The following is a 27,991-nucleotide window of genomic DNA, read 5'->3' on the forward strand; positions in this document are numbered from 1 at the left end:
CACATACTGTTGGGATCAAAGACTCAAAGTAAGAGCATGTTAAAGGACTCATGATAATATGTGGGCTGTGTGAGATGACTTGGGGAAGGATTCAGTCATGAAAGCAGGGTTTTGCTCTGGGCTGGACAGTGTCAGCACGTGGGGCTAATTCTATAATTGGATATCTTAATAATTCTTACGTGAAGGTAGGAAGGATGAGGCAACACAGTCACTCACAGCAGCCACAAAGGGGATATGTGATCATATTTGCAGTTTGGACAATATTCTTATTTTTATCTGCATTTAGACATCAGTATAAAGGCGTTTTGCTTTTGTCTTGATCCATTATGGTCACAGAGTGGCCTTATCTGATGTCGTGATCTGTGAAAGTGTTTATGCCCAGCAGAATGATGCAGCTGAGATAAGAGTGTCAGGCCAGCTCCCAGCTGTCAGGGGCTGCTTTTCTTTTTCACATGCTCAAACTGCAGGCAACCTTCCAAAATAGTCACTATTACCATTTCTCTTTTACAAATGATGAAACTAAGGTCCAGCAAGATAAAGGACTTCTCCTAGAGCAAGCAACTAAGAAAGCCAGGATTCAAACCCAGGTTATCTGACTCCAGAGCCAGACTCACAGGCACTTCCTACACAGACCCCTGCAGCACTGCACCTTTTGAGAGCTCCTTGGCAAAGGGTTATCTTCAAAAAGACCAAAGTGGCATCTCTACTTTGCTAAGGGTGGATGATGCCCACAAAGCCTTGAGGGGAAGCTGCCACCAGCAGACATTCCCAGTACCTACGTGCCCAAGAAATTAAGTCCACCTGATCATCATCAAGACAAAAGTATTTTTCTCCCAGAGATGAGGATACATTATCCATTTTACTTAAATTGGAAGGTTTCTTTTTCCATAAGTTAGTCAAAACTAATTTATCTCAGCAACTTATGACCTATAAACATAGCTTTTAATACTGGAACAAGTATGTTAAAATAACATAAAAGTCAAGTTCCAGTGTGTAAAGGTGACAGAGTATAAAGCAATTAATATCGATTTTATCCCATATTCTAAAAACACCCTCTCCCATATCATCAGAAGTCGGGGCTTACCAAAAGGTTTTCCGGCTTGAGGTCCCGGTGGACGATGCTTTTGTCATGCATGTGAACAAGGGCCTTGCATAAGTCCATGATCATGAGGGCAGCGTCGGGCTCCGGGAACTTCACGCTTTCTATGATGGCGTCAAAAAGGTCTCCTCCCTGCACATACTCCAGGATCAGGTAGATTTCCGTGTCTGTTTCATAGACTTCATGCAGTTTCACGATGTTGGGGTGAGAGAGGCTCTGGATGATCAAGATCTCGCTGTCCACCATGTCCTCCTTGCCCTTGAGTCTGGACTTGTCGATGATCTTCATCGCGTAAGCCTGCCTGGTCTCACGGTGCCTGCATTCCTTCACGACAGCAAAGTTCCCGTCCCCAATGACCCGGCCGGTCTCATAATGCTTCTCCACGTTGGCGGCAATGACGCCCACGGGCCGCGGCTTCCGACCGCTGGGCCGCTCTGGCTTGTTCTCCTCTGGCCTCGTCTTGGGCTCCTTTTCTAGCTTTGCAGGTTGGTCATCTCTGAGAATTGTCTTTCTGCCTCCAGACACGCACGGCTTTTTCTCCTTCTCTGCCTCCTTCTCTTCTCCTCGGGTCCTGGGGAGCTTCTCAAAGCCAGCCTGGTGCTCTCTCAGGAGCCAGCCACTGTGCTTGCTCCTGCTCATGAGCCTGGTGTCTTTCTTCACCTCCCTCAGCCCCTCCTCTGTGACAGGAGGAACTTCCGCAAGGTCCTTCTTGGCCTTAGCTGATCCCTGAGCATGGCTTTCTTGATCCTCCGGGCCTCTGTCCTCCTTCTTGTCCGTGCTTTTGCTGGGTCTCCTTGACTCCTGAGTGGGATTCCTGGGGCTGCTCCTGTGGCTGTCACCCTTCCATCCTTCATCCCCACCTGCAGGATTTGCCTCGGGAGACCTCCTGCAGCTTCTGGTCCTAACCAGCTTCTCCATGTCGTACACTGGGCCCTTCTCCATATCCAGCTCACTGGTCCCCAGAGAAAGCCTCTCCCTCTGCAGGCTCTGCTGCAGCTCCCTCTCTCTCTTGCACTTCTCGCATCTGATAATTTCACCCGAGGACTTTTCAATCTCCACCCCGAGGTGCTTCTCTTCCCTTGCGTGCCTCTCTTCTAGAGTGGCTTCCCTGGGCAGCTTGCTCCCGGGTTCTGGCTCCCATTTCCCCCTTCCCAACTTCTTCTGGGTCCTCGCTCTATCATCTAGTGAGAGCTCCTCAGGGATCTTCCCCTGGTGCCTCATGGCTGCCTTGTACCCTGCAACCTCGCTGCAGCTCTTGGGGGTCTCCGTCTCCCCACATCGGTGGTCTCCTTTCAGAGCCTTGCTATACAGCCTGCTCCTCAGCCTTGGTGAAGGGGCGCGGCTGTGCTGGGCCAGTGTCAGGGCCCGGGCTTTGTTGGGGTACAGTTCTTCTACAGCCACCTGAATGCTCTTCAGTGTCAGTGGTTCTTTGCCCATTGCTATGAAAGCATCCCCTTCCCTGAAGAAATCAGAGACGCTCCTGATTTCCCTGCCCTTGAGGTTAAATAGTTTTCTCACGCGGTCATTCTTCCACCTGGGAGAGCCCAGGCCTTCTGAGATGTCTGCTAAGAGCTGCTCGAACGTCTGCATGGACCGCCTGTTGAGGAGCAGGGTGATCTTTCGGGGGCGCTGCCCACCCAGCTTCACCACGGTCACGACCCTGGGCTTCAGCGGGCTGTTCTCAGGGTGTACCGAGTGAAGGCTGTTCCGAGGGCAGAACAAGGGCACGACGGGGCCACGCGGCCCCAGGAATGGTTTCTCCAGATTCCCTCGGCCAGCAGGCAGCCAGGAACCTTGCAGCTTCCGTTCTGTGATTCTCGAGCTTAAATATTTTAGAGAATGGTCACATAGGCCTTGCTGTCCTGCAACAGGAAAAGGACAAAAGGAAAAGTCAAGATGGGTTCAGAGAGCCCTCAGCCTTCACCAAAGCTTTACTAAAGATGGATGACTGATTCTGATATTACGCTTTATGATTGTGGTCTCTGAGAGTCTTTTAGAAATGATGGAGCCTTTATACTTAGTCTCCTCTACACCAGGAGTGCAGAACAGAGTCAGCGTTGGGCCTGCAGTCATTCCTGTAGACCTCATAGGGGCCCCCAAGATGGGCCACACCTCGAGAGCTGATACAATTTGGCTCTGTGTCCCCACCCAAATCTCATCTTGAATTGTACTCCCATAATCCCCACGTGTTGCGGGAGAGAGCCAGTGGGAGACAACTGAATCATGGGAGCGTTTCCCCCATGCTGTTCTCATGGTAGTAAGTCTCACGAGATCTGATGGTTCTATCAGAGGTTTCTGCTTTTGTGTCCTCCTCATTCTCGCTTTGCCTGCTGCCATCCGTGTTAGATGGGACTTGTCCTTCCCTGCCTTAAGCCATGATTGTGAGGCTTCCCCAGCCATGTGAAACTCTAAGTTCAAGTAAACCTTTCTTTGTAAATTGCCCAGGCTTGGGTACGCCTTTATCAGCAGTGTGAAAACAGACTAATAGAGGAGTCCTCACAAGGCGAGGCTGCCTCTGTAAACGCAACTCCAGCTACCCCAAAGTGAACTGACCTTCAAGGATCTACAACAGAGATAAAAAGGGCCAGGTTTGTTGCCCATGAAATGCCAACAAAAGGCAGGAACATTCCAGACAAAAGGCAGGAACATTCCAGAACTTTGAAAACCCCAACTCTTACTCATCTCTTTGCCAAGAACAGTTTTTTCAGCTTGACTATGAACTCACTCACGGTGGGGCAGTATGTGAAGAGGTTATGGTCACGGGGTTTGAGACAGATCTGGATTTTCATCCCAGCACGGCCACGGACTACTTGTGTGAACTTGGGCAAATTATTTGCACTTCATTTTTTTTTTTTTTCATTTATAAAGTAAGAATGCTACAGCTGCCTCCCAGGGTTTTTGTGAAGAATAAACAATCAAATTACAACTCATCTAACAGACTGCCTGACGCATGGTAAAGACACAATAGTTGCTAGTTATTAATACCATCCTTATGATCTTAATATCCATTTTATATTATAATTTCATTTCATTAGTAACATAATCTGCCAATAAGGTAGAAGTCTACTGTGCACAACTTGACCTGGCATCACAAGAACTCATAGGCCAACATGATACGGTAGGTATTTCTTTATATATATTTATATTTTTTTTTCTTTTTTTGCATTTTAGGTTTTGGGGTACATGTGAAGAACGTGCAAGATTGTTGCATAGGTACACACATGGCAATGTGGTTTGCTGCCTTCCTCCCGATCACCTATATCTGACATTTCTCCCCATGTTATCCCTCCCCAATTCCCCACTCCCCACTGTCCCTCCCCTAGTTCCCCACCACAGACCCCAGTGTGTGATGCTCCCCTCCCTGTGTCCATGTGTTCTCATTGTTCAACACCCGCCTATGAGTGAAAACATGCAGTGTTTGATTTTCTGTTCTTGATATGGTAGGTATTTCTTAAAGCTCTGACTGAGATTCACTCACATTATAGTATAGAAAAATTGAAGGAGGCTTCAGTCTAGGTGTAGACACTTCCTTGTCCAGATGGTTTTCCCTCTTCTTATTAAAAAATGTAAAGAAATCAAGGTTCAGAGCTTAAATAATGAGAACATACATGAATAAAACAATACTTCATATTTCCTGATTGACTATACCCAGCCAGAGTAAAGCAGCTGAGGCAAGAGTGGTTTAATTTCCTCAATTTCTATCCAGGTCGGGAAGGGAAATTGGAAAAGAACAGAATGTATAACTCAGTTAAACCACAAGGGCGGGATGACAATTATTAAAGTTACCCTACAAGACCCATAGGTCATATCCTACATGGAAAAATCTGCTGTTTATGCTTCCTTTAAAAAGAAATTTAAAATAATCATTTATAAGTGTATTTAAATCAACTGTAGCAGAAACTCCAGTTGTGCCAGATGGGTATTTTGGCCCAGCAAATCTACACAGAATGTTTTTTGTTTTTTAATTATAATGTACAATCTGTTCTGAGATGATTTCCATCTAGACGCAGGTGTCAGATGAGACGACAAGGTAGTGGCTGATACTGATCTTCCCACACGCCACAAATTTATGAGCTTAACAATCACATTTACAGTTAAACTATTTATGGACATGTTACCCCATTTCTTCTCACAGTCTCTTTAATTACTCTGCCTCCATATTTGCCTGAGATAGCTGATGTTGAGAGAAAGAAAAAGAGCTACAGAAGGAATACAGTTTGTATTTCCTGCATTGGGGAACTGAGGAAGAGTGTCAAGGAAGGTGACCATCAAATGCATATGCACAAAAGGGCTGGCGTTCTTGTTGGTTTTTCTTATGTGCTTCGCACACAGTAGGATCCTTGATATGTACTGTTGGACCAAGTAAATGAAGTCCTTATTATTTTCTCAGAAGACTCAGTATAGGGACAGAGAAAGTGATTTTAGCCTATATCCTGGACTGAGACTTTTCCAAGCAGATGTGGAAAAAGGATAGGGAGGCCCACGGAATCAACTACTGGCTGTGGTCACAAGAGGGCAGACCCACCAGGAAAACCTACAGACATAAAGAGGACATAATGGAATCCAATGGAAGTACCAGGAGAATGAGCAACCAAGAGTGCTAGGAAGACAAGATTTGAGTTGGGCTTTCAACACCTGATGAGGTAGAGGCCACCCAGTACAGGGGCCAAGGAACCATGACATAGGGCAGGACCCATGGTCCACATAGCCACTGAGGTCAGCACAGATGAAGCAAAGACTCTGGTAACACGGAGAAATGAATGGACAGCCACTATATGACCGTGGCAAAGCAAGGGTGTACATTATATCACCAGATGATAAAAGCCTGAGCTAAGGAAAGGTGTTACAGGAGGGAAGAAAAATAATAGCTTTGAAGCAGACCTGGGGAGCCAAATTCTGAGCTCTACCTTCAAAATCTACAGTCCCTGGAAAGTAAGAATTATTCATTACAGGGAAGAAATAGAAGAGTGCTCCTCAGGGGAGAGCCAATAGGACGAAGGAACATTCAGTGAATACCTTAAGGATATTTGAACCTTTCACGTAGAAGGAGGTTCAGGAGAGCCCCTGAACCCTCCTGGAAGGTCCAGGATGGGATGTCAGGGAGGCACAAAGCAGTGCTCATGGAACAGGACTGACAGTGGTGGGCCTTACATATTGAGTGGTGACGTAGAGTGACAAAGAGGCCCAAACTATGATAGGACCAGTGGCCTCAAGGTCCCAAACATTGGAACTGTAGAGTCTGAGTGTGATAATGGATGACTTGGCACAATGGTACCCAGAGCTGGGTAGGGAGAAGAGGGGATGTGCTCTCTGGGATGTCTGTGCTCATCTAGTTTCAGCAGACCCTACCTCAAAGCTTTCCCTGATCTCTGGTGGTTAGGAGAACAATCTGGGAACACCCCATCCCTGAACCAAGGATGGGGTCCATAAGAGCAGCCTCCATCCCAGGACATGGTCAAAAAGGACGTAAAGACAGAATAGCTCTGCCTCCATGACACCAACATCAGGCATGTTCTTTCCACTGCCCAGGCATTCACAAGCTCATTCAAAAACTCCTTGGTCTGGAGCAAAAGTGAGAATTCAGCCTCCACCTCCTTAGCATAACTGAGACCTACTGAAATTGTACTTCTTCTAGCTATGACTGCTTCAAGCTACTGGGAAGCATCAGGAAATTCAACCTTGGGATGCACTGATTTTTATCCTTTCTTCCACAAGACCTCTTTCCTCTCTTTTAAAATAGTCTAGAGCACGTTCTTCTTCTTTACAGGTAAGAGAATAAAATAAGAAGATTCTGAATGCCTGGTCCATGGGCAGGGAAAGCAAACATTGGGGAGAGCACAGCATATCCTTTGGGCCTGGGGCTCAGTCTCCAGGAACATGTTCATGCTACAGGACAACTGCACACAGCGTAGTTTCAGGCTCCCACTAAGCACCACTGTTCAGAACCTACCCCAATCAACCTAACTACAAAGCCACAGGCCTGCCCGAGTCTACTCAGCTCCAGCAACAACTTTACTTACAAAATCAATAAAATGGAACCACATGAAATTGCTGGTAGTTCTACCAATTTTCACCTATAAAAAACAAATTTCATGTGGCTCTCCCTCATATAGGTTGAGCATCCCAAAGCCAAAAATACAAAATCTAAAATGCTCCAAAACCTGCAAACATTTTGGGCACTCAAATACCTACCAAAGGAAATGATCACTGGAGCATTGCAGACTTCCGATTTTCAGATCTGGGGTGCTCAACTGGTAAGTATAATGCAAATATCCCCAAATCCAAAAAAAAGATCCACTTTTTGTCCCAAGCATTTTGGATAAGAGAGACTCACTCAACCTGTATAATCTAGGATAATAATCCATATTCACTGTATCAATGGAAAATTGTTTATGAAGTCATAGATAGTAAAAATTAAACATTCTAATTCTGTCTTCAGCCACCAAGCCAGCCACATCCCAGGAAGTAACACAGGGAAAGTAGGTTCTTATTAATACCTTATTTTTCTGTTAACTTCCTACAGTAATATAAATTGGCCTGGACTCGGCAAAACTGCTGCTTCTACTTCAATACACCAAAATACAAATGTTTATAGGGTCTTTCCTCAATGCCAATCTAACCCCACATATACAGCAGAGCAAACACTGCTTTTGATAAGCCATCCATCTGCTCAATAACCTACAATAGCTCCTTATTAGCCTCCAGGAGGACTGAACCCAAATTCCTCAGCTTGACACATAAGGCATTTTGCAATCCCAACCCACTCCCCAACTCATCCAAGCCCTGCCATCTTGTAAAGCCTAAGACCCATCTCTACTCTCAAACCATCTCTGTCCTCACAAGTTCGCAGTGATGGCTCCCTCCCCTGAAGCCCTGCTCATTCATTAAAGCAAAATTTAGCATGACTGCCTGAAACCAACACCTAGCACAAGAACTTGGAAGATGTGGTTTTGCCTGCTTCACATCCCAGCTAATTGTTACTTCATCTTAGTGGGTATAAATATTCTCCCTCTCAACTAAACTGTAAGCTCTCCAAAAGCAGACACCGAGGTTTATGCAAACCCCCCAACTCTGCCCCAATGCAGAGAGCAAGCAGTCAAGATTAAGGGAACAAATCCCCAGCCCTAACATCAAACACAAATATGGAGCTTCAGTCTTCCAGCTCTCACTGCAAGTAATTGAGAATTGCTAGTTGCAGCACCAATAAACATCACACAAAAGAGCTCCTAAATACATTAGATAAGTGAGGTGAAAAGAAAATATAATCACAAACATCCGTATACTACAGTAAATGTGACAAAGTAGCATTTCTGAAGAATGACTAACACAGGTAGGGGACAGCAGTACATTGCTTCAGGTTGAGAAAGCTTCGTTTTAGTGCAAAGAACACTGACCATGGGTCAGAGGATCTCTGTCAAGCTGTTATTAGCCATGTGGCCATGGGAACGTTAATTAATCCTCATGAACCTCCGTTTCACCACCTGCCAAATGGCATTAATGTCTTACTCCTTGCTGATGATGTTCGGCACATTGCTTTGCCTAGAGTGGGCACTCGACTTGTGCTTATTTTTCACCTGTTCACAAAGAAAATAAATCCTGTAACCTTGAGGCTCCTCTAAGTGCATGTACATCTCAAGGCCAAAGGGAATATGATGCTAAATGTGACTCAGCAGGATGAATTTGTCATTCATATAATAATTAAAATAAAAAACCAGTAGGGACAGGATAAGAAAAGAAACACTCCAGCAAACCTAATCAAATGGGTCTGCTACAGAGATAAACAGAATTTCTGCTCATCGATCCTAGGATGCTCCAACTCTGGGGTGAACCAATAAACTCAGTAACTGCACCAGCATGGCCTGATGCTATTGCCTCTAATAGGTTTGGTGCTCAGAAAGTGGGTCTCTTATCTGCTGCCAAAATTCAGATAAAGTAACATAATCTGATTCCATGATGATCAGCTCTCCAACTTATTGTGCTGGAAAGGCTACTAAAGTGACTGATAACCCAGTTTCCCGTCTATTTATTATAACTTTTCTGTTATATGATTAGCTGCTAATCAAGTTTAGCATCAAGAAAAAAATAAAAGATATCTCTTTTATGTTGTCTTTTTAAATCACAATTAAAGAGATTTTATCTTTTCCAAGTCATTTTAAAATAATTCATGTGTCTAAAACGCAAAGAAAACCTATGTCTATGGTCAGTATTAACTTCAGAATTCTCACCTTGGCTCCTAAAAAGCGATAATAACACAAGAAAAAGAAATGGGAGAATAATCAAAATTGCTATAGGACCCAAGGAATACATGCTCTTTCTATAAACATTTACAAATTATGCGTACTAAACGAAATGAATATTGGTGTTTTGAACTATCTGGTAGTAATCAACACAACCAAAAAAAATGACTGAAAAAGAAAGGTCAATGCGTCTAACAGCACATTATTAACCCTCTCTTCCTAGCAGAAAGTGCCCCTGAAAATACTTTCCCTTTTATCAGTTTTTTATTTCTTTGTGGTTTCACCAGATTAATCACTTGTGGCCTCAGTTTGCAGTGCTGAGAGACTATTCATGTCTATTCTTCCGTGGAAGACAGAGAAAGACTGGCTGAAATAATTTTACTTTTCACTGAGTAATCATTTGTCCTGGGCATTTTCCAGGGGCTGCTTGGGAACAAACTCATTTTGCTTATATGCAGAGATATGGCAGGAGAAACATTTGTGAACTTACATTTGATTATGTGAACACCCCAAGGAAGGTTTTGTAAACGAATAAAAAATTGGAATGAAGCCTCTCTCACTACGCCTCAAAAATGCTACTGTTTTGTAACTCAGAAGCCTGGCCAATGTCTATACTGATCAAAGCTGGAGAAATTAATAATAGCGAGGTAATAAAATGAAACTGCCATGCTGTTTATTGGCTGTCATCACTGATGACACTCCAATCTCTAATTAACATCCTCACTACCCATCCTCTTTATTACCAATGAGACATCGACTGAGACATCAGAAACAGTAATTAGAGAGACTTTTTCCTGCTCTTATCTCAGAAGTGCCCTCTGTCTAGGGTTGGCTTTTATCTGTTGCCATACCCATGCCAATTTCCCTAAGTGCTTCCCAAGTTACTGGCATAGAACCCTGTATGGTCTCTAAGAGATATTTGCCAGGCCTTGTTCTAAGCTACCTAAAAGATGCCTGATACTTTTTTGCTAAGCTACAGGCACCTTTAAAGATAGGATTGACTGCCCCATCTCATAACTTTGGAGTTATCGTGAGTTTTCTGTACTGCATCAGTTGTTTACAAGAGTATTTTTATGTGGACATTCCTTTCCTCTCTTTTAAAGCTTATCCCTGACCCCCTTGATAATCCTCATCCCCCATCCCTCGGTTTTCCTACTCACCCTGGTCTAGTATATGCCACCCATCTCATCACTGTATCACAGTTCCCACTTCCTCCACTGGTGGCTTTATTATGTCTGAAAAACCTTCATGCCTCATGCAAACCAAAAAGCATTTTCCTCTCTTTCCAGAGATCCCAGGACATTGGGTTATACCCTACAGACACCCCATGACACCAAAGATGACTGACAAGGTCTGAATTTTTCCCTGCTGTCACTGATATGTCTACCTAGAGGATCCTGCTGAAGTGGTTAAACCAGAAGCTCCCATTTCCAATTTACTATGTTCTATAGAGCAGGGCTTCTCAAATATTCATATGCACACAAATCACTTGCAAATCTTGTTGAAGAGCAAGTCCTGATTCAGTTGGTCTGGGTAGGGCCTGGGAGTCTGTATTTCTAACCAGGTCCCAGGTGATACTGACACTGTTGGTCCCCGGACACATTTTGAGCACCAAGGATATATAGTGAAATTCCAGAGTATCCTTCTGGGAGTGCAAGTTGCCTATAAGTAGTTATTTTCATAAAGTTAATAATTAATTTGTGATATGTTATAAACACATGGCATCAGTATAGTGAAATAGAAGTCCAGTCATGGTTCCCTTGACAAAAGGTTTTCTTTTAAGTGCAGCAAACAGAAGTGGCAAAGAAAATGATCTAGAATTTGCCCACTGTTAAAGAGGGGAAAAACCTTTTTTCCTGTACCCTTTAGGTTAAATGACTGGCACTCTGCAAAATAAACTGACAAAAGATAGATTGACAGGAGAAAAATGTTTATTTCATATGCATATAAGGGCCTTGAAGAAATGAAGTGAAAATCCTAAAAAGGTGGTCAGACTCAGAGACTTACTTATATACCATTTTAACAAAGACTGATAAACTTGTAGAGAAGTTTACAAAAGGCTTGAGCTTCTATGGGCAAAAAAAAAAGGGAAAAGGTTTAAGCTTCTATGGGTTAAAAAAAAAAAGGTCTATGTATATATAGGAGAAACTAGTGGAATATAAAGATTATTTTAGTGAAGTTTGTTGTGCATATTCCTCTCAGAGCCATCTTTGAGCTGATATGAGTCTAGAGTCCTCTCTAGTGATTAACAGTTGTTCAGTCCCTCCTGTTACAAGAGAAGTGAGAGGAATAACTTCACAAAGGGAAATTTATGTCCTGCTTTTACGTAAATAGGGGGAGGATAGAGATCTTTTCTTGCATCTGCTCTTTCTCAAATACCGTCAGCTTAAAATAATTCTTGTGACAAACTGTCATATTTGGGGGTAGCATATTTTGATCCCCTTTACTGCCCAAAGTGGACCAGCAGCATCACTATCACCTGGGAGCATCTTAGAGATACAGAACTTCAGAGCCCACCCCTCATTTACAGAAACAGATTCTGCATTTTAACAAGACCCTCAGGTGGTGTTGTAATTCACATTTGCTTGAAATGCAGTGCCATCGAATATCTCTTGATTTGCCAAAGTAGTTAGTGAGACCAAACTCTGCATCCCTCAGTGAGGATGGAGAGGTCATAAAACCCTCAAACTTGTACCTATCTATTTCATTAGCCTTACAGTATGGCAGCATAACCCAACTAAACCCAGACTAGGACCCAGGATCACATCCGGCCCAGCAGTGGGTTTATTTTTCCAGGATCTATTTATCTGTACAAGTTGCCAAATGGGCAGACAAGGGTGTGGGTGAATGGAGAAGGAAGTGTTTTGTGCACAGGCATTCACAGGCCCCAGGGAGGACATAACAGGCCTGGGAGGCAATGAGAAAGAAGGGACAGTATGGCCCTGCCCCTGTACTCCCAATCCCAGAACAGCTGGTTTAAGTGCTGTTGGAACACAAGGTTGAGGGAGAATGTTGAAGGGGCTGTGTTTCAAAGCCTGCGTGAAGGTCTGGGATCCAGATAACAAGGCACAACAGAGTGAGAGGAGGATCAGCCACCTGCCTTCCCCAGCACAGGCCCCAGGAGCCAGGGCAGTTTCAGCAGAGGAGGGTGATGAGGGGCCCTGGGGAGGCAGCAACAGCAGGAGGGCCACAGGGGCAGGGAACAGGAGGGAGGAGGAACAGGAGCCACAGTGTGCATGAGCACAGGTAACATCCTGCCCTGGGCACTCAAAGAACACTGGTGGGGGCCTGACCAGGCACACCTGGCATTAATATTAACATGACCTCATTTGCTTCCAGAGCTGGTGAGGCCTTGGACCTGCCAGCGACCACAGCAATCATCTTTCTCTCTAACGATCTGACCACTTTTCCTCCAGGTGAACCCTCCTGCTTTCCAGTCATTTTGTCACATGCTGCCCCTGGGTTTTTCTTTTCTTCCATAAATCCTGAAGCAGGCTGGCCCTCTTCCCTTTTCCAACAGGATTCTCTTCACCTGCGGCTCTTTGTGCCAATGTATGGGGAGCCTCTCCAGATACCGCCACCCTGTCCCCTGCGTTGTCCTTCTCTGAGACACCCGATGCTGGTTGGCTTTGACTGGAGCTCTCCCTGGGGACAGCTTCTCTTTCAGTCTCACCCCTGGGTTTAATGTTTCCTCCCAACTCTCCCCCCTCACCTGCAATCACATCCCTGGGGCTTCATCGCTCACTCAGTAAAATTCCAAGAGGGCACAACTCCCAGGTCAGGCTGCTGTTTCCTGTGGCCTGAATTTTTAATCCCAACGGTCTGTTGCAGTGAGGAGATTCACAGTGACCGTGACTGGGGCTGAGTTTTGCTTTTTCTCAGCTTTACACAGGGCAGCGCTTCTGATGTGCCCATTTGGAAAGGGAGCCCTCAAGTACTGTGGGGCCACTTTCCCTTCAGCTGACATGATGCTCGCAAGACTTCATCGTTTCCTTCCCTCCCTGGTTATCAAACCCTAGAGGCCCTCGCCACCCGACTAGTCTCCACTGACCTGTGTCATGCAACACTTTAAAACACGCTAGGCTAGACAGACCCTCACCACATCCCATTCCTACTGGCAAGGCTGTAGAAATCATTCTAAAAGCATACTCCATCTCCTTTTTTCTAGAAATGAAGCGCATCGATCTCATTTCTACATCTTCACACTTTCGCTTGAATGGCTCTTAGATGGATGTAAAGATACTTGGAATACTTGAACCATCTGTCAGTGCCTGGATCTGAAGACTCTCACACCTCATTTATCAGATGAGGAGTCAGTCTAATAAATGAGATCTGAGGTGGAAACTTCCATTATCCATTCATGTACAGGAACGAGGAGGCAAACAGCCTGCAGATTCTTTAGAAAGTGGTTTTTAAACTTGTTTTGACTTCTTGATAAGTCACGTCCAACACATAATTAAATGGCAAACCAGTAAAATAATTTGAAGAGAAATGTTTTTTAAAATATATAGCCTTTGTACATATTTAGGAGAGATGATACATTTGGGAAACACTGGAGCTGTTCATGTAAAATAATAATAAGGGAATAGTATGAATAATTTTATGCCAGCAAAGGAGACAACTTAAATGAAATGGATGGATCCCATGAAAGACACATTACCCAAATTTTTCAAAAAGAAATAAATTTCCTTTACTTCTTAATTTAATTATTTTAATGTTCAATTCTTCTTTATTTCATTTTACTTATGTATTTTTTTGAGACAGAGTCTTGGTCTGTCACTCAGGCTGAAGTGCAGTGGTGCGATCTCGGCTCACGGCAACCTCCGCTTCCCAGGTTCAAGCGATTCTCCTGCCTCAGCCTCCCGAGTAGCTAGGATTACAGTCATGTACCACCATGCCCAGTTAGTTTCTTGTATTTTTAGTAAAAATAGGGTTCTGCTATGTTGGCCAGGCTGGTCTCAAACTCCTGTCCTCAAGTGATCCAACCTTCTGGACCTTCGAAAGTGCTAGGATTAAAGGCGTGAGCCACCGTACCCGGCCTTCTTAATTTCTTTTTATTTCTCAAGAAGAAATAAAGTAAGCTAAATAGCTCCACTGTGCTGTTTATTGGAGGTTTACATCCACCAGACTGAGGAAGAACTTTCCATAAATAGTTAAGACATGGTCATTTACACAACTGACTAGACTTCCTGGTAAAAACTCTCACAAACTGCTTGTGTTGAAATACACATCTTTTGTAAACAAAAGTAGCACCACAGATCCAATCTAAAGAGGACATGTGTGTGGGATGCAAAAGCTGTGTGGGTGCAGAGCTTTGCATTTTAGAACTGAGAAGATAGTAGCCCAGTATCCCCAATTGTAAGACACAGTTCTAGGCCAGGGATGGTAAGCAACTAGCCTAAGGCCACACAGCTAGTTAGTAAGAACTGTAACAGACCTTCTGCAGACCTTGGGTGTTTTTGAACAATGGCATGAACAGATTCAGGGGTGTCATTTATAACATGGAATAGTGCAAAGCTCATGAGGTCATCCAGAGAAAACAGAGCAGGACTCAGACACATCAACAGGCATCAGCACTGAAGCAAACAGCCCCAGCTTAGCTCTGCCCTAATTGTTAAGCCAGCCAACATCCAACTGGGCAAAATAAAGTCACACAGTATTCCTGCAGCTGGTAATAAACACGTGAGCTTTTCCCTGATATCCCTGTAGACGAGATGATCTAAAAAAACAACTCCCCTAAGGGTATTAAGAGTCCAAACAAAGAAGAGTGATGTGGGGATAAAGCAGATTCAGGTGAAAACGTTTCTTCCTTTTGGAAATTCAGACTGGGTTTGATTTTCCTCAAATTCAAAAGTAGAGAAGGCAATGGTGTGCCTCCAGCTGAGACCACTTCCGTGCTTAGTCGCACTTCCTACCCACCTGACTCCCTTCTCCTGAGAGCTGTCCCCGAGTAATCACATGCACAAGAATCCACATCTCAGGCTCTGCTTCTAGGGAAACCAGACCCTCACCATTGTCCAAAATTATAAAAGGTCTTCATATTTTACAGTGAGAATGAGCACTGATGGTTTTGTGGCATTTTTAGAATTCTTAAGTAGAAGACATTCCTTCTCTTCTGTTTCATTAAAAACAAAAGGCAAATAATTAACCGGAAGTGCCTGAAACGTCTTGAAACTATTTCTCTCATGAACATCCTTCCTGCTTTTGTTCAGGTCTGTGATGGATCTAACATCATTACTCCAAAAGACCCTCCCTGAAAGACCCTCAAATTGCTCCATCCACTCCCTCACCAACCTGGTTTCTTTCTGCATAGCACATATCACCATTGATGACAATTTACTTGATGCTTTAACCTGTTTCCCCAACTCTCTAGAGCTCTGCAGTGCTTAAGATCATACCTGCTAGACACATAGGGCTATTTTCCATTTAAATTTAAATTAATTAAAAGTACTGAGCCTACCACAGTGGCATATAGCAGATAAAAAATATATGTGAGCCAATGAACAAATAATTCATGGTGATCATCAGCGATGTCCCTGGCATCTAATTTTGTAGCTTGTATACTAAAAACTGATATTGTCAAGGGTAGGAAAAAAACTGTAAGAACATTTAAGAAAAAATTCTTAAGAAGCTATGAAAGGATATGACTATTACTGGCTGAATTTTTAGCGGATGGTAGTTAATTGTAGGTTAAAAAAACACAATGCCAACCTCCAGATGGAGACAGCTAGCTAGCCAGAAACTGCTGCGAGTTTTTTGACAGTTATTCAAGGCAGCATAGAAAATATAAAACTTTCCTTTTTTTTTGCCATCTGAGATGGGCAGATATTTAAAGCCGCACTCCCTCCTCCCAACAGAATAAAAATCCAACATGTATGTTTTTTCTTTGATGGTTAACACGCTCACTTAAGGCTACCTAAAAGCCCACACATTGCATTTGTGGCCAGGTAAACATGTTGGGAGCAAAATACAAAGATCCCAGTCTGTCCGCTTACCTAGCCCTCTGCACCTCAACACTAACATCACTTTCCTTTCTAAGGAAACAGCTTAATAAAGACACCTACTTTGTACTTATGATTAAGAAAGCGCAAGGAAGGAAACACAAAGAGAGCCGAGAAGCCTCTGCTGTCTTTGCCTTGTAATGCAGACAAAGCAACTGGAAAAAAGCAACTAACAAGCGTTCCTGAGAGCATGGGAATTCCAGGGGTTTTTCAGTTGGTTCTCAGATGCTTTATTTATTTTTTTCTTTTTTCTTTTTTTCTGAGATAGGGTCTTGTTCTGTTGCTCAGACTGGAGTATGTGGTGCAATCGTGGCTCACTGCAGCTTCAAACTCCCAGGCTCAAGCAATTCTCCCACCTCTGCCTCCCAAGTAGCTGACACTACAGGCATGAGCCACCACACGCAGCTAATTTTTGTTGTTGTTGTTGTTAAAGACATAGGGTCTCACTATGTTGCCCAGGCTGGTCTCGAACTCCTGGGCTCAAGTGATTCTCCCACCTCAGCCTCCCAAATTGCTGGGATTACAGGTGTGAGTCACCATGCCCAGCCTGTTCCCTACTTCTTCCTACGAGTATGTATTCCTGTTTTTCATTCATGCTACAGAACATCTTTGAAAAATATAATCTTCAAAACGAGTAAGACATCTTCAGTTATGCAGTCTTTGTAGAAAATGGTCAGTCCTTTGGATTCTAAGTTAATATTAATGGCATTAAAGAAAAAGCACTAAAAGTTTCCACTAGCCAATGCATAGCATACTTTTATGCTAGTACTAAGAGCTTCCTTATAATTCGGATGACTTGGAGGTCTACAACCATCAAAGGGGCATCAGTTGACTCCAAGAAAAAGGAACTTCAAACTAATGTACTTTCTTTCTGTTTCTCTTTTCTTTCTAAATTAATAAATCCACTGATTTTGGTTTTCTTAACTTGAACACAAGGTAAGACCCCGGTCAGTGATGTGGTGACCTTTTACTTTACATTAAAAGTCTGACCCACCAGGCCTGTCCTCTGAAGAGGTGGCATCTTCTGACATCATCTTTTCTTATCCAGACCCAAAATGTAAACACATTATTACGGACAAGTGTCAGTCATCTAGGAGAAGACTTTGCTTTGGTGCTAGTGGCGTCTAGGACCAGTCAGAGACACTTACAGGTAAGTTGCGTTTTTCTGAGACGGAGTCTCACTCTATCGCCAGACTGGAGTGCAGTGGCGTGATCCTGGCTCACTGCAACTTCCGTTTTCCAGTTTCAAGCAATTCTCCTGCCTCAGCCTCCCGAGTAGCTGGGACTACAGCCACACACCACCACGCCCGGCTAAATTTTTGTAATTTTAGTAGAGACAGGGTTTCACCATGTTGGCCAGGATGGTCTCGATCTCTTGACCTCATGATCTGTCCACTTCAGCCTCCCAAAGTGCTGGGATTACAGGCATGAGCCACTGTGCCCAGCCACAGGTAAGTTTTAAATGTGTGAGAAATTATGTCTCAAAGAGAAAACCCACAGTTAACCCAAGCTGGTTGTTTTCATGCCACCTGCAGCTCTGCACTTGTTCTGTGATGGTGAGAATCTATGATTGCTACCACATATGCAACGCCTCGTGTATCTTTTCTCTCCATCCTTCCTTCTCTCCATGAACTTATTTCAATTCTAGGACATACCTATATGTTTATTCTGAGCCACCTCAAAAGGCAATTAGAGTACATGGACTCCCATGAAATAGTTTTTATATGTTTTTACTTCCACATGTAATTAGAAAGTAGTCAGCTATAAGGCAAAAAAATCACTAATTACATATATTAACTATGAATTTTCTATATGTATAGTGAAATTTATATGTACATATAAGCTTTTCACATAGCTGTAATAAGTTGAAAAATACATGAAAAAATTAATAACATTTACATGTCAACATATAGAAAATTGCTAGGAATAACTAACAAAAAAATGTGTATGAGCAACGTATGTGTATGAGCAACGTAAGGAAAACTACAAAAATGTGAGAGGAATTTTAAAAGCCATCTAAATGACTGCCCATTCCAGAATATAAAAGCCTAATAAATGCATCAGTTCTTCCCATTTGTGATTTGTAGCTTTTGTGAAATTGAAGCACTAATGTAGTTTTTGAGGGAGGACAGGAAGGAGATGAGTAATGAGTAATGAGCAAGGAAGATAGTAAAATATATTACAGAGCTACAATTACAATGTCTTGGTACTTGCACAAGAATTTAAGGGAAAAAAAACTATAGCCTCAAAATATTTACTACTTTATATGAGAATTTAATGTATAATGAAAATCAGCTTTCATTATACATTAAATTCTCAAAACCAGTGATTACAAACTAGCCAAGTAGGTATGAATGATTTTTATTCAATATTGGAACAACTGGTTAATAATCTGGAAATAAATTTAGATTCTTATTTCACAAATAATACCAAAATAACTTCCAGATGAATTAAAAACCATAGAGAAACATAAATTTTACTTTAATATTAATCAAACTACTGAAGAGGAGGGGAGTTTGGAAATGTGAAGCATTAAAGGAGGTCATGGGTAGCAGAACCCAAGAGTTCTTACGGACCAGTGTAGGATGGAGAAGCAGAGGATGGGTTGACCTCAGTGATGGCACCCCAAGAAGACTGTATGTATCAGACAGATAGGTCCCCTAACTGATAAATATCAGAAATCTCCAGGGCTACCACAATAAACGTCTCTTGCTTGTATGAATCCCAGTGTGAACTTAGCAGCTATCTCCATTTCTCATCCTCCACTCAAAGCACACAGCCTCCAAGGTTGCCCCAGCAGCAGATGAGAGAGACAATGGTGGTATCCTGGCTTTCAACGGCCTGGCATGAGAAGTGACACATGGCACTTCCACCTACAATCCATTTGCCAGAGCTTGTCACATAACCCCAATCAGCCCAAAAGAGTCTTGGGTTGGTCTCTCTCAAAAGCACAGCCTGGGGGCAAGGATAGGGGTTGATTTGGGAAGTGATCCCAGAAAGTACTAGAGGAGAGTCGAAAAGTGAGGTAGGACAGTGAGGGGGTGGCATGAAAGAGCAGATTACTGCTATGGCCAACCTGGGCTCAGTTCTGCTGGGAACCTCTGGGGAGAGTGGGTAGAACATGCCTCAGAATTATCCTACCAGAGGGGCAAGTAAACTGTGATAGTCACCCATCCATTCCCCTCCATGAGTGGCTGAGGGCTGCTTCCAGGAGATTAAGTGCCCAGCACTTCTGGAACTGTGCACCATTGGGGCCAGCCATGCCCCTGCAACCAAAGAAAGCATCCAACAGTGTTGCAGTGGCGTGCACTGGGAACCACCAGAACGGGAAAGATGTGTGCTCAGGGACCATGGACAGGGACTGACAGCCTCTGCTAAGGACAGGGAGCATATGGATTACCTGGCAAGATCCATTGCCTCTGGCACAGGAAAGGCCCAAGCTCCAGGGGACTTTGGTTGTAGCCCTGTAAAACCAAAACATCTGAACTAAAACAAATAACCAGCCTTGTCTAACCCATTCCTGGAAGAGACATTCCCAAAAAATCATGGTTGTTACTGCTAGGAAATCTGCTCCTCCAACCAACCCCGAGACCCGGAGATACTTCCTGCAGGATGCCCTGGACTAGTTTGTGGGTATGGAAACTGCTGGTAGGGGAAATACCCAGCCAGTTTGAGGGAATTCTGTGATGAAAAGACATGGTGCCATCCTGAAGTGGCATGTGGTATCTGGGGGTGACAGGTATGCCCTTGCTTACAGAACCTTTATCACAAGTTCCAGACAGACTCAGAGGAGGGGAGGCTACACATCTCCCTGCGGGGGCCTTGGAGGCTCTGCTATGAAAACAACACCTGAGACCAGGAGAGAGCAGAAGTTTCTCAAGTGGGAACAGGAAAGTGAAAGCCACTTCTGACAGCCTGTTCATGTTGCTTCTCCCCATCAGTCAGCGCATTAGGTTAATTATTTATACAAAAAGCAAATACCAAGTTACATTTTAAAATATTTAATGCCAAAATTTTAATTAACATGAGATTTCATTCTAGAAACCAAGGGGATTTACTCTCGGTTTGTGAAATTTTTGTCTGTCTATGTGGCTTTGTGTTCTCTGCCCTGAACTTCCCCAAAGCACAGAGTTTCCATTTTACTTCTTACGTAATTATCTAGAGATCAGTTAACCTCTACTCGTTCCTCAGAGAATTTTCAGTATCTCTGTCTAAAAACACAAAGTGGAAAGTAGATCGTTTGCACTCTTAAAATAAAAACTGAAAGCAGAAAACTAACCTCACATTATATGGTATGACAGCTTCTAGATCAGAACCGTCCACAATTTTCTCAACTTTTTTAACCTCCTTTGAACATATAGAAAACAAAAAAGTGTGTGCTTAATCAGGCAATTTTGTCAGCATCTGCTCCAATAGGACAGAAGCAGCAGGCACAACAGAAAGGCTAATAAAGCCATTCAAATCATCTTAATGAGCACTAATTAATGTCCTGTAGAAGAAAAATAGACACTGCAAGATGCAGCAGTTTCTCAGAAACTGGTTCAGGAAAAGTCACATCAGTGAGAGAAGACGAGATGGTGAATATGGCAGAACATAGTTCTGGTCTTGAGCTCTCCTGTTCTTTCCATGGACACCTGACACCTGTGGTCCTCATCCTGGTCAGTGGCACCATCAATCACCCTCGACCTCCAAGACCAAGAGTCATCCCTGACTCCTCTTCCCTTCCATTCCCTCCCACATCCCAGTCAACCTCCAAGTCCTGTAGGTTCCAGCTCCTACGTGTCTCTCAAATCCATGCTTGCTTCCTCCCTGCCATTCCCTTAACTACGTCTGAGCACCTGCCCTCATCACATCTTAGCTCAGCTATCTGCAAGCCACTCCAGATTCTGTTGTCTTGGCCTTCCTCTCTCCCCTCCGCCGCTCCACCCACCCTGGGCAAAGTGATGTCTTGAAACCATAAAGCTGGTCATCTAGTTCCCCTTCATTAAACACTCCAGTAGTTTTCCACCTATTTCTAAAATTTCAGGAGATCCTCAAACCTATTTTAGGAGGGTCCATGAGTTCTCAAAATTGTGTTTTGTTTAAATTTGTGTTTTCACTTTCATATTCATCTTTTTTTAAGTATCAATAGAAACATATTCTGCACCATCTGAATGGCTATGTTACGACGAAGTGCTGCCACATAATTTCGCCATATAACTTCTTGCATTTATACTGTAGTAGGGGCTATGGTCTGAACATCCCCGAAAATTCACGTTAAAATTTAGTCCCCATTGGGGTGATACTGAAGGGTGGGGGGCCTTTGGGAAGTGATTGAGTCATGAGGGCCCTAGAATGGATGAGTGCCTGACAAAAGGGCTGGGAAGAACTAGCTTAGGCCCTTTGCTGGCTCCTGTTCCTTCCACTGTGTGAAGACACAAGGTCCATCCCCTTTGGAGTGTGTAGCAATAGGCAGAGAACGCGTCTTCACCACACATCAAACTTGCTGGTGCCTTAATCATAGCCTGCCGGCTGCCAGAACTGTTGGAAATAAATCTCTGTTCTTTACAGATTACCCAGGCTCAGGTATTTTTTTACAGCAGCACAAGCAGACTGAGACAGTTGGTATCAAGAAATATTATTTTGATTATCACAGGCTAATGAGAAAATAACAAATCAGACTTAGCATATAGAGAGGAAAGTGATGGGAATATGGAGCCATCATACAACCTTGCAGCACGGCACACCACATACCAAACTCATACGAACCTGAAAAACGGTTGTTATAACCAGAAGTAGGGATTTCATTTTAGCAAAAATAAACTTCATCCAAAACATTAAATTCATGAAGTTAATCCAAATGTACTTGACTTGTAATTGTGTTGGTATTTATGTATTTGTTTTGGTTATGTGGTTGTATAAGAGCTCTAAGTATAGAGTTTAGACCCATTTAAAACCACTACATATCTGAACTGCACTATAATAAAAATCATGTAAGCAATGCTAGGAATCTACAAGAAATTTTTTTCCTTTAAAGGAATTCCCATACCTCTCTTATTTGAGAAACTGTGGCCTCAGAATGGGGCTTAAGCTTCATAACAAGACATACGTGGGAGAGCTGATGCTCTCTGACCTTTTCTTCCATTCCAGTCCCCATCCCCTACTTCCCAGCCCCCCAACAATGGGCTGTGGACAAAAGCAACACTGTACTCATTCCAGAAGAGCCAGAGACTCTCTCACACTATCTCTTCCTGCACTGGTGACTATAATGGCCACATTTTCCAGATGGCAAGGCTGAAAGCTGGGAGCAGCTTAGTCAACTTGGCTATCTGTCAACTTGACTGTGAGGGTCATACATTGTGTGTGAGAAGTAACCTTTCTTGGGTTAAACTACCAAAATGATGAAGTTGATTTGTTACTGCAGCAAACCTTAGCAAACCCTCCTGACTAATACAGCTTTATGAACTGAGCTCTGCCTCCTAACCAGGTCCTCCCCATCACACTCCATGCTCCAAACAACTCTCAGTTCAATAACCTAAACACACCAAGCTGTTTCATCATGGCACCCAACTTCTGCAAATCCTGTTCCTCAGTCTTAGAATGCTATTACACACACTCTTCTGCCCTCCTCCAATCCCAGACGCAGTGCTTCATCCATCAAAACCCAGTTCAGCCGGGCGCGGTGGCTCAAGCCTGTAATCCCAGCACTTTGGGAGGCCGAGGCGGGTGGATCACAAGGTCAAGAGATCGAGACCATCCTGGTCAACATGGTGAAACCCCGTCTCTACTAAAAATACAAAAAAAATAGCTGGGCATGGTGGTGCGTGCCTGTAATCCCAGCTACTCAGGAGGCTGAGGCAGGAGAATTGCCTGAACCCAGGAGGCGGAGGTTGCGGTGAGCCGAGATCGCGCCATTGCACTCCAGCCTGGGTAACAAGAGCGAAACTCCGTCTCAAAAAAAAAAAAAAAAAAACAAAAAAAAACCCAGTTCAGATATAATGACCACAAAGAAGTGTTCCTCCTGTTTTTGACTCTCTTACCTCCCTCTCCATTACCCTTAACGCCACAGAGTGCTCATCTCACCAGGTCCTAATCGTACATTGCTATGTCTCACCCCTCTTCACCCACTCCCCCCATCACACTGTGGCAGGGGCAGTGATGGGCCAATGGCTTATTCATCTCTACATCCTCAGGGCCAGCCTGCAAGAGCAGGCAGTATTTGCCCATTTGGCCAGGAAGAACTTCCTCCAGGAGGCTGGTCCGAGGGCATTTGAAGGAAGCTGGGTTTGATCCATCACCTACCCATTAGGAGCATCCTACTCAACAGCAGCAATACCCAACTGTCTCTGCCCCAGCTCCAGGCCAGACCTGCCTGGGAGGCCCGAACTCTCCCCAACGTCTCTCCAAACTGCGCTCCTCAGCTCCCGCAAAGGACTCAGACTTTACCCAAGAGGGAGTAGCCTAGGGCCTTACACTCAAAATGTGGTCCCTAAACAAACAACATCTACAAGAACTCAGGAGCTAGAGAGAAAAGCAGAATCTTAGGCCCCACCCCAGACCTCCTGAATCGGAATCTACATTTTAATAAGATCCCCAGATGTCCAGTAATATTTGAAAAGTACTGACACAAGGCAGCCAAACTGAATCCATTCAGCTTTAAAGGTAACTTTAAAAACGATATTTTCCATTTGTAATAATACCTGGTAAGTGCTTTACATCACTAAATCCTCAGAGCAATTTGTATACGCCCATCTTAACAATCAGGAAACTGAGGTTCAGAGTAAGTGGGTGTCTCACTCAGGATCACATAGGTTTGAGGGGTCAGAGTCCAAATGTGAAGGCAGTTCTGATGGATTCACCCCCATAACCACACACAATATTACACCCTGCCCTTTGCAAAGTTCTGGGTCAATATTTAGCCTTCAAAACCAGCCCAAGCAGCTCTGGAGACTTCCCCATCCCTTCACGCAGCCACTGATCTGGTGCTTATCTCTGTTCTACTGCTTGCTGCCCATACCCTGATGCCTCCATATACACCGCTGTCCCCAAGAGATTGCCAGTTGTCTCTGGATAAAGATTTTCTGGGCTTCCTCTATAATCATTGGATGAGTCCATGAAAATATTTTCCCTTTGATCATCAAAGAACACTCTGAGGTCGGCTGGACAATTGTTATTAAATGAATGGCAAAGATACTGAGGCTCCTAGAGAAGTTCAGTGACTTGCCCCAGGTCACCAGGAGGGTTCGGAACTCTGCGGATGGAGCAAAACTCCCCACCCCAACTCCCAGTACAGATGTCTTCTTCCCACTCTTTCACTTTCCCTAGATTTCTCTCTTCTGACCTACATTACCAAGCAGTTAACAAAAACATTCTTTTCAAAGAACTCCCCCACATATGCATCTTCAAAAAGGGGTTCTGCTCCACCAGCGGACGGGCAACATTTAGACATTATCAAGAAGCCACCAAAGGAAAACGTGAGGAAACTCAGGATGCCAGATCAGATACAATGAGGCTCCTGGATCCAAGGAAAGGAGAACCTCTTCAAGCAAAAGCCTCCAACCAAAGCAGCCCATCCAAGCCCCTACCCAGTAACCCCACCGTCAGGACAAGGCCCCTCTGAGAGCTCCTGGAGACTGGTGGAGACCTACCCACCCTTCCTGACCAGGCACCACCACCCTCCTGCAGGCTGCAGGACTGAGATTCCACCAGCCAAAGCAGCCCTTTTCCTCCCCTTTATTGGCTTTAGAAAGAAACTAAGACATTTAACCAGCTTGTCCAAAGAAAACCAAAACATCTGGCTGAAATACTCAAATATTTAGGAAATTTCCATAAAACTAGGAGGAAAAAAAGGGGCGGGGGGAATCCCTCTTAGAGGGATTTTTTTCTTAGGAAAAAAGAGAAGCCAAGAAACAAGATCCTGGGACAACTAAGCAACTCTGTTGTTTGCTTTTCTGAGCACCATGCCACCACGATTGCTAGTACTATGTGCACTGCCAAAGGTGCACTGATCAGGGGGCCAGTGAGCACTGAACACCTGCCTGCTGATCCTTTGCCTGGGCATGGGGATCCATCTGTCCAGAAGAGAACACCTTTTATGAATTCATACAAAGGCACCCTACAGGTTAGCATGGGCTACCTATTACTGATGGTAGTCATATTTGGATAACAGAGGAAGAATGAAAACATGAACAGTGAGAAGGGTCCACGTCTTTGCCTGGATTCCTTAGAATCATATCCTGAGATAAGAATTCTTATGAAAGTGTATTAGGAGGTATTCCTAGGAAAAAAATGGTGGGGATGTGAAGAAGTAAAACAAGAAGAGTAGCAGGCCAAGCAAGGGGAACAAGCCAAGCAAAGACCCATAGATGTCAACTTGACGCCACTCCACACTGGATCTCTGGAAACAAAGGATATCATGCTTCAGAGTGTCCCAATCAAGGGCAAAGGAGCTGGACTATTTATACTCCAGTACCCTTCAGTCATTGAATAGGGACTGCCCCAGGGGAGATGTAAATTCCCAGGCACTCACTGTTCTGGGTCACAACAAACATAGGCTCTGCAGCCCAAGGGTCGTCCTCCAAAAAAGAGATGGAGGGACGGACAATTGGGAGTGAAGGCACCCAGGGTACCAGTGTGCACCAAGATGGCAAACCTGGCCATAAAAGAACATGACCCAAAATGATTTCAAACCTAAATGAAATGAGTTACAGAACAGCTTTCAGAGATCATTTTCTGCCCCACTTTGTTCTTTCTTCAGTGAGGCAATCCAAATGTTAAACTGAAATGCTTTTCTAAAGCTGGGCTGTGAGGCAAACCCAATACTCTTATTTTTTTTAATTCCTGAGGGTCTTGCTTCTTGCTGCTTTGTCCTAAGGATAAGCACAATTCTTGCCTATTGCTCAAGATGCCTCATCCACTGAGATCATTAGCTCAACATCAGCCCAACAGATCTCCCCTGTAAGCAGTAACACAGCTCCTAATACAATTACCCAAGTGCAGGGCCACCTAATTAATGTCAAGAGGCCTTAGGACAGCCAGTGATGAAGGTGGGACCCCACTTTAATTTGACAGCTGTCATCTTGGACAATACATCAAGGAAAGGAAATGGAATCAACTAGGAGGTGAGGTGACAGAATGACTAGCTGTCAGGAACAAATAACCGAGTTCCCTCCACAATTTCTCACACACTTCCCCCCTCCCAGCAGGCGGATACTCTGAAAAGGTGTCCCAAGACGCCTCTGCCCAGCACTGGCACAGACTTCTCCCTTCCTCACCACATCTCGCCCCCAGAGACAGACATGGAAAGGAGTGAAATGTGGTCCTGTATTTGAAATTAATTGAAAGGATATTTCACGAGCTCAGGGTTTTTTGTTTTTTTTTTTTTCCAATTAATTCCCAAATGCTCTGCCTGTATCATTTTTCCTAATCATCTTTGGTTTTTCTGTGTTTCTTTAGTTCTAAGGAGAGTTTCTTGTCATTTAGATGGGTCAGAGACCTCTAGAAACCTGGGTTCCAGCTCCAGCCCGGCCACTATGGAGCCATGTGACCCTGGGCAAGGCACGAGCTCTGTGGGCCTCAGTTTTCTCATCTGAGAAATGGGGATAATTCCATTCTTTACAGATTTGTGGAGAGGATGAAGTAGGGTTAACTCTAGGTAAAGCGCTTGTCATGTTGAGTTGCTCAAGAAATGTCAGCTCCCTCTCTGCGCCTTTGCTCTTCTGCAGCCTCACCGCACCTGCACCTTGAAAGATGCCCAGTGCGTTTCCCAGGAAGGGACCCCTGCTGGGGAGGGAAATAAAATCAGCTCCGGACCGCGTTATTTCCCCTAGCAAGCGAGTTTCAGGTGGTGTACACCCGCGCGCGCACGTGTACACACACATACACACATACACACACACACACACACACACACAGTCCTTCGTACACCCCCGCGGGGTCTGGCACGGCTGCTCCCTCCCGCACCGAGCGGGTCCGGAGTTCGGGCGAAAGAGCCCTCCCACCCCCGCCAAGGTGGCGCCCGGAACGATCGGCGCTGGGGCGCGCGGTACTCACCTGGGGCAGGCCGCGCCGGGCAGGCTGGGGCTGGCCGGGCCGGGGGCGGCGGCGGGTTCGGGGCTGGAGTGGCGGCGGGCATGGCGGGCAGTGGGCTCTGGGCGAGCCTAGAGCAGAGGTGACAGCGCTGGGACGCGGCTCGACGGCCGAGCAGGCGCGGGAAGGCGGGGCGCGACGAGCAGCCTCGAGCCCGCGCCGACTCTCCCTCTTCTCTCCCTCCCGCCGCCCGCCCGCCAGCCCCGCGCCGCGCCGCGCCCGGCGACAGCCACCGGGAACGTCTCCGGGGGCGCGGGGCTTAGCAACAGCGCACCAGCCGCCGCCGCCCTCTCTGCGCCGGCCCCGGCGTGCACGCAGCTCCCGGCCCTAGAGGCCGGGCGCGGCCGGGCTTTGAACTTGCTCCCACACTCCCAGCTTCTCCCCGGTGACCCCTCAGCGGTCCCGCCCCTCCCGGCCCGCGCAGTCCAGCCTTTCTGCTCTCCTTCCCTGCGAAGCTCCGCCGTGGAACCTGGCCGTGCCAGGTTTTGAACTTGCGCTCTGCCCCTGTTCTCTGTGGGTAGGGGGCGCAGCCCAAAGGCGACCCCAAGACCGCCAGCCATCCTCGTGCTTCCCTGCAGTGCAGGGCC

General features: G+C 44.9%; 1 protein-coding gene across 1 annotated transcript in view; it reads right to left on the minus strand.

The window, feature by feature from the left end:
• Nucleotides 1–27,585, minus strand: part of DCLK3 (doublecortin like kinase 3) — a 48,243-nt gene extending 20,658 nt beyond the window's left edge. The window contains exons 1-2 of the mRNA XM_039461984.2: nucleotides 27,369–27,585; nucleotides 1,085–2,961 (exon numbers count right to left, since the gene is read on the minus strand). Coding sequence (XP_039317918.2) covers nucleotides 1,085–2,961; nucleotides 27,369–27,450 — 1,959 coding nt within the window. The 5' untranslated portion in view covers nucleotides 27,451–27,585. The remainder of the gene's footprint in view (nucleotides 1–1,084; nucleotides 2,962–27,368) is intronic.
• Nucleotides 27,586–27,991: the final 406 nt, after the last annotated feature.

This window comes from Saimiri boliviensis, chromosome 9 (assembly GCF_048565385.1).
Source record: "Saimiri boliviensis isolate mSaiBol1 chromosome 9, mSaiBol1.pri, whole genome shotgun sequence".
NCBI lineage: Eukaryota > Metazoa > Chordata > Mammalia > Primates > Cebidae > Saimiri > Saimiri boliviensis.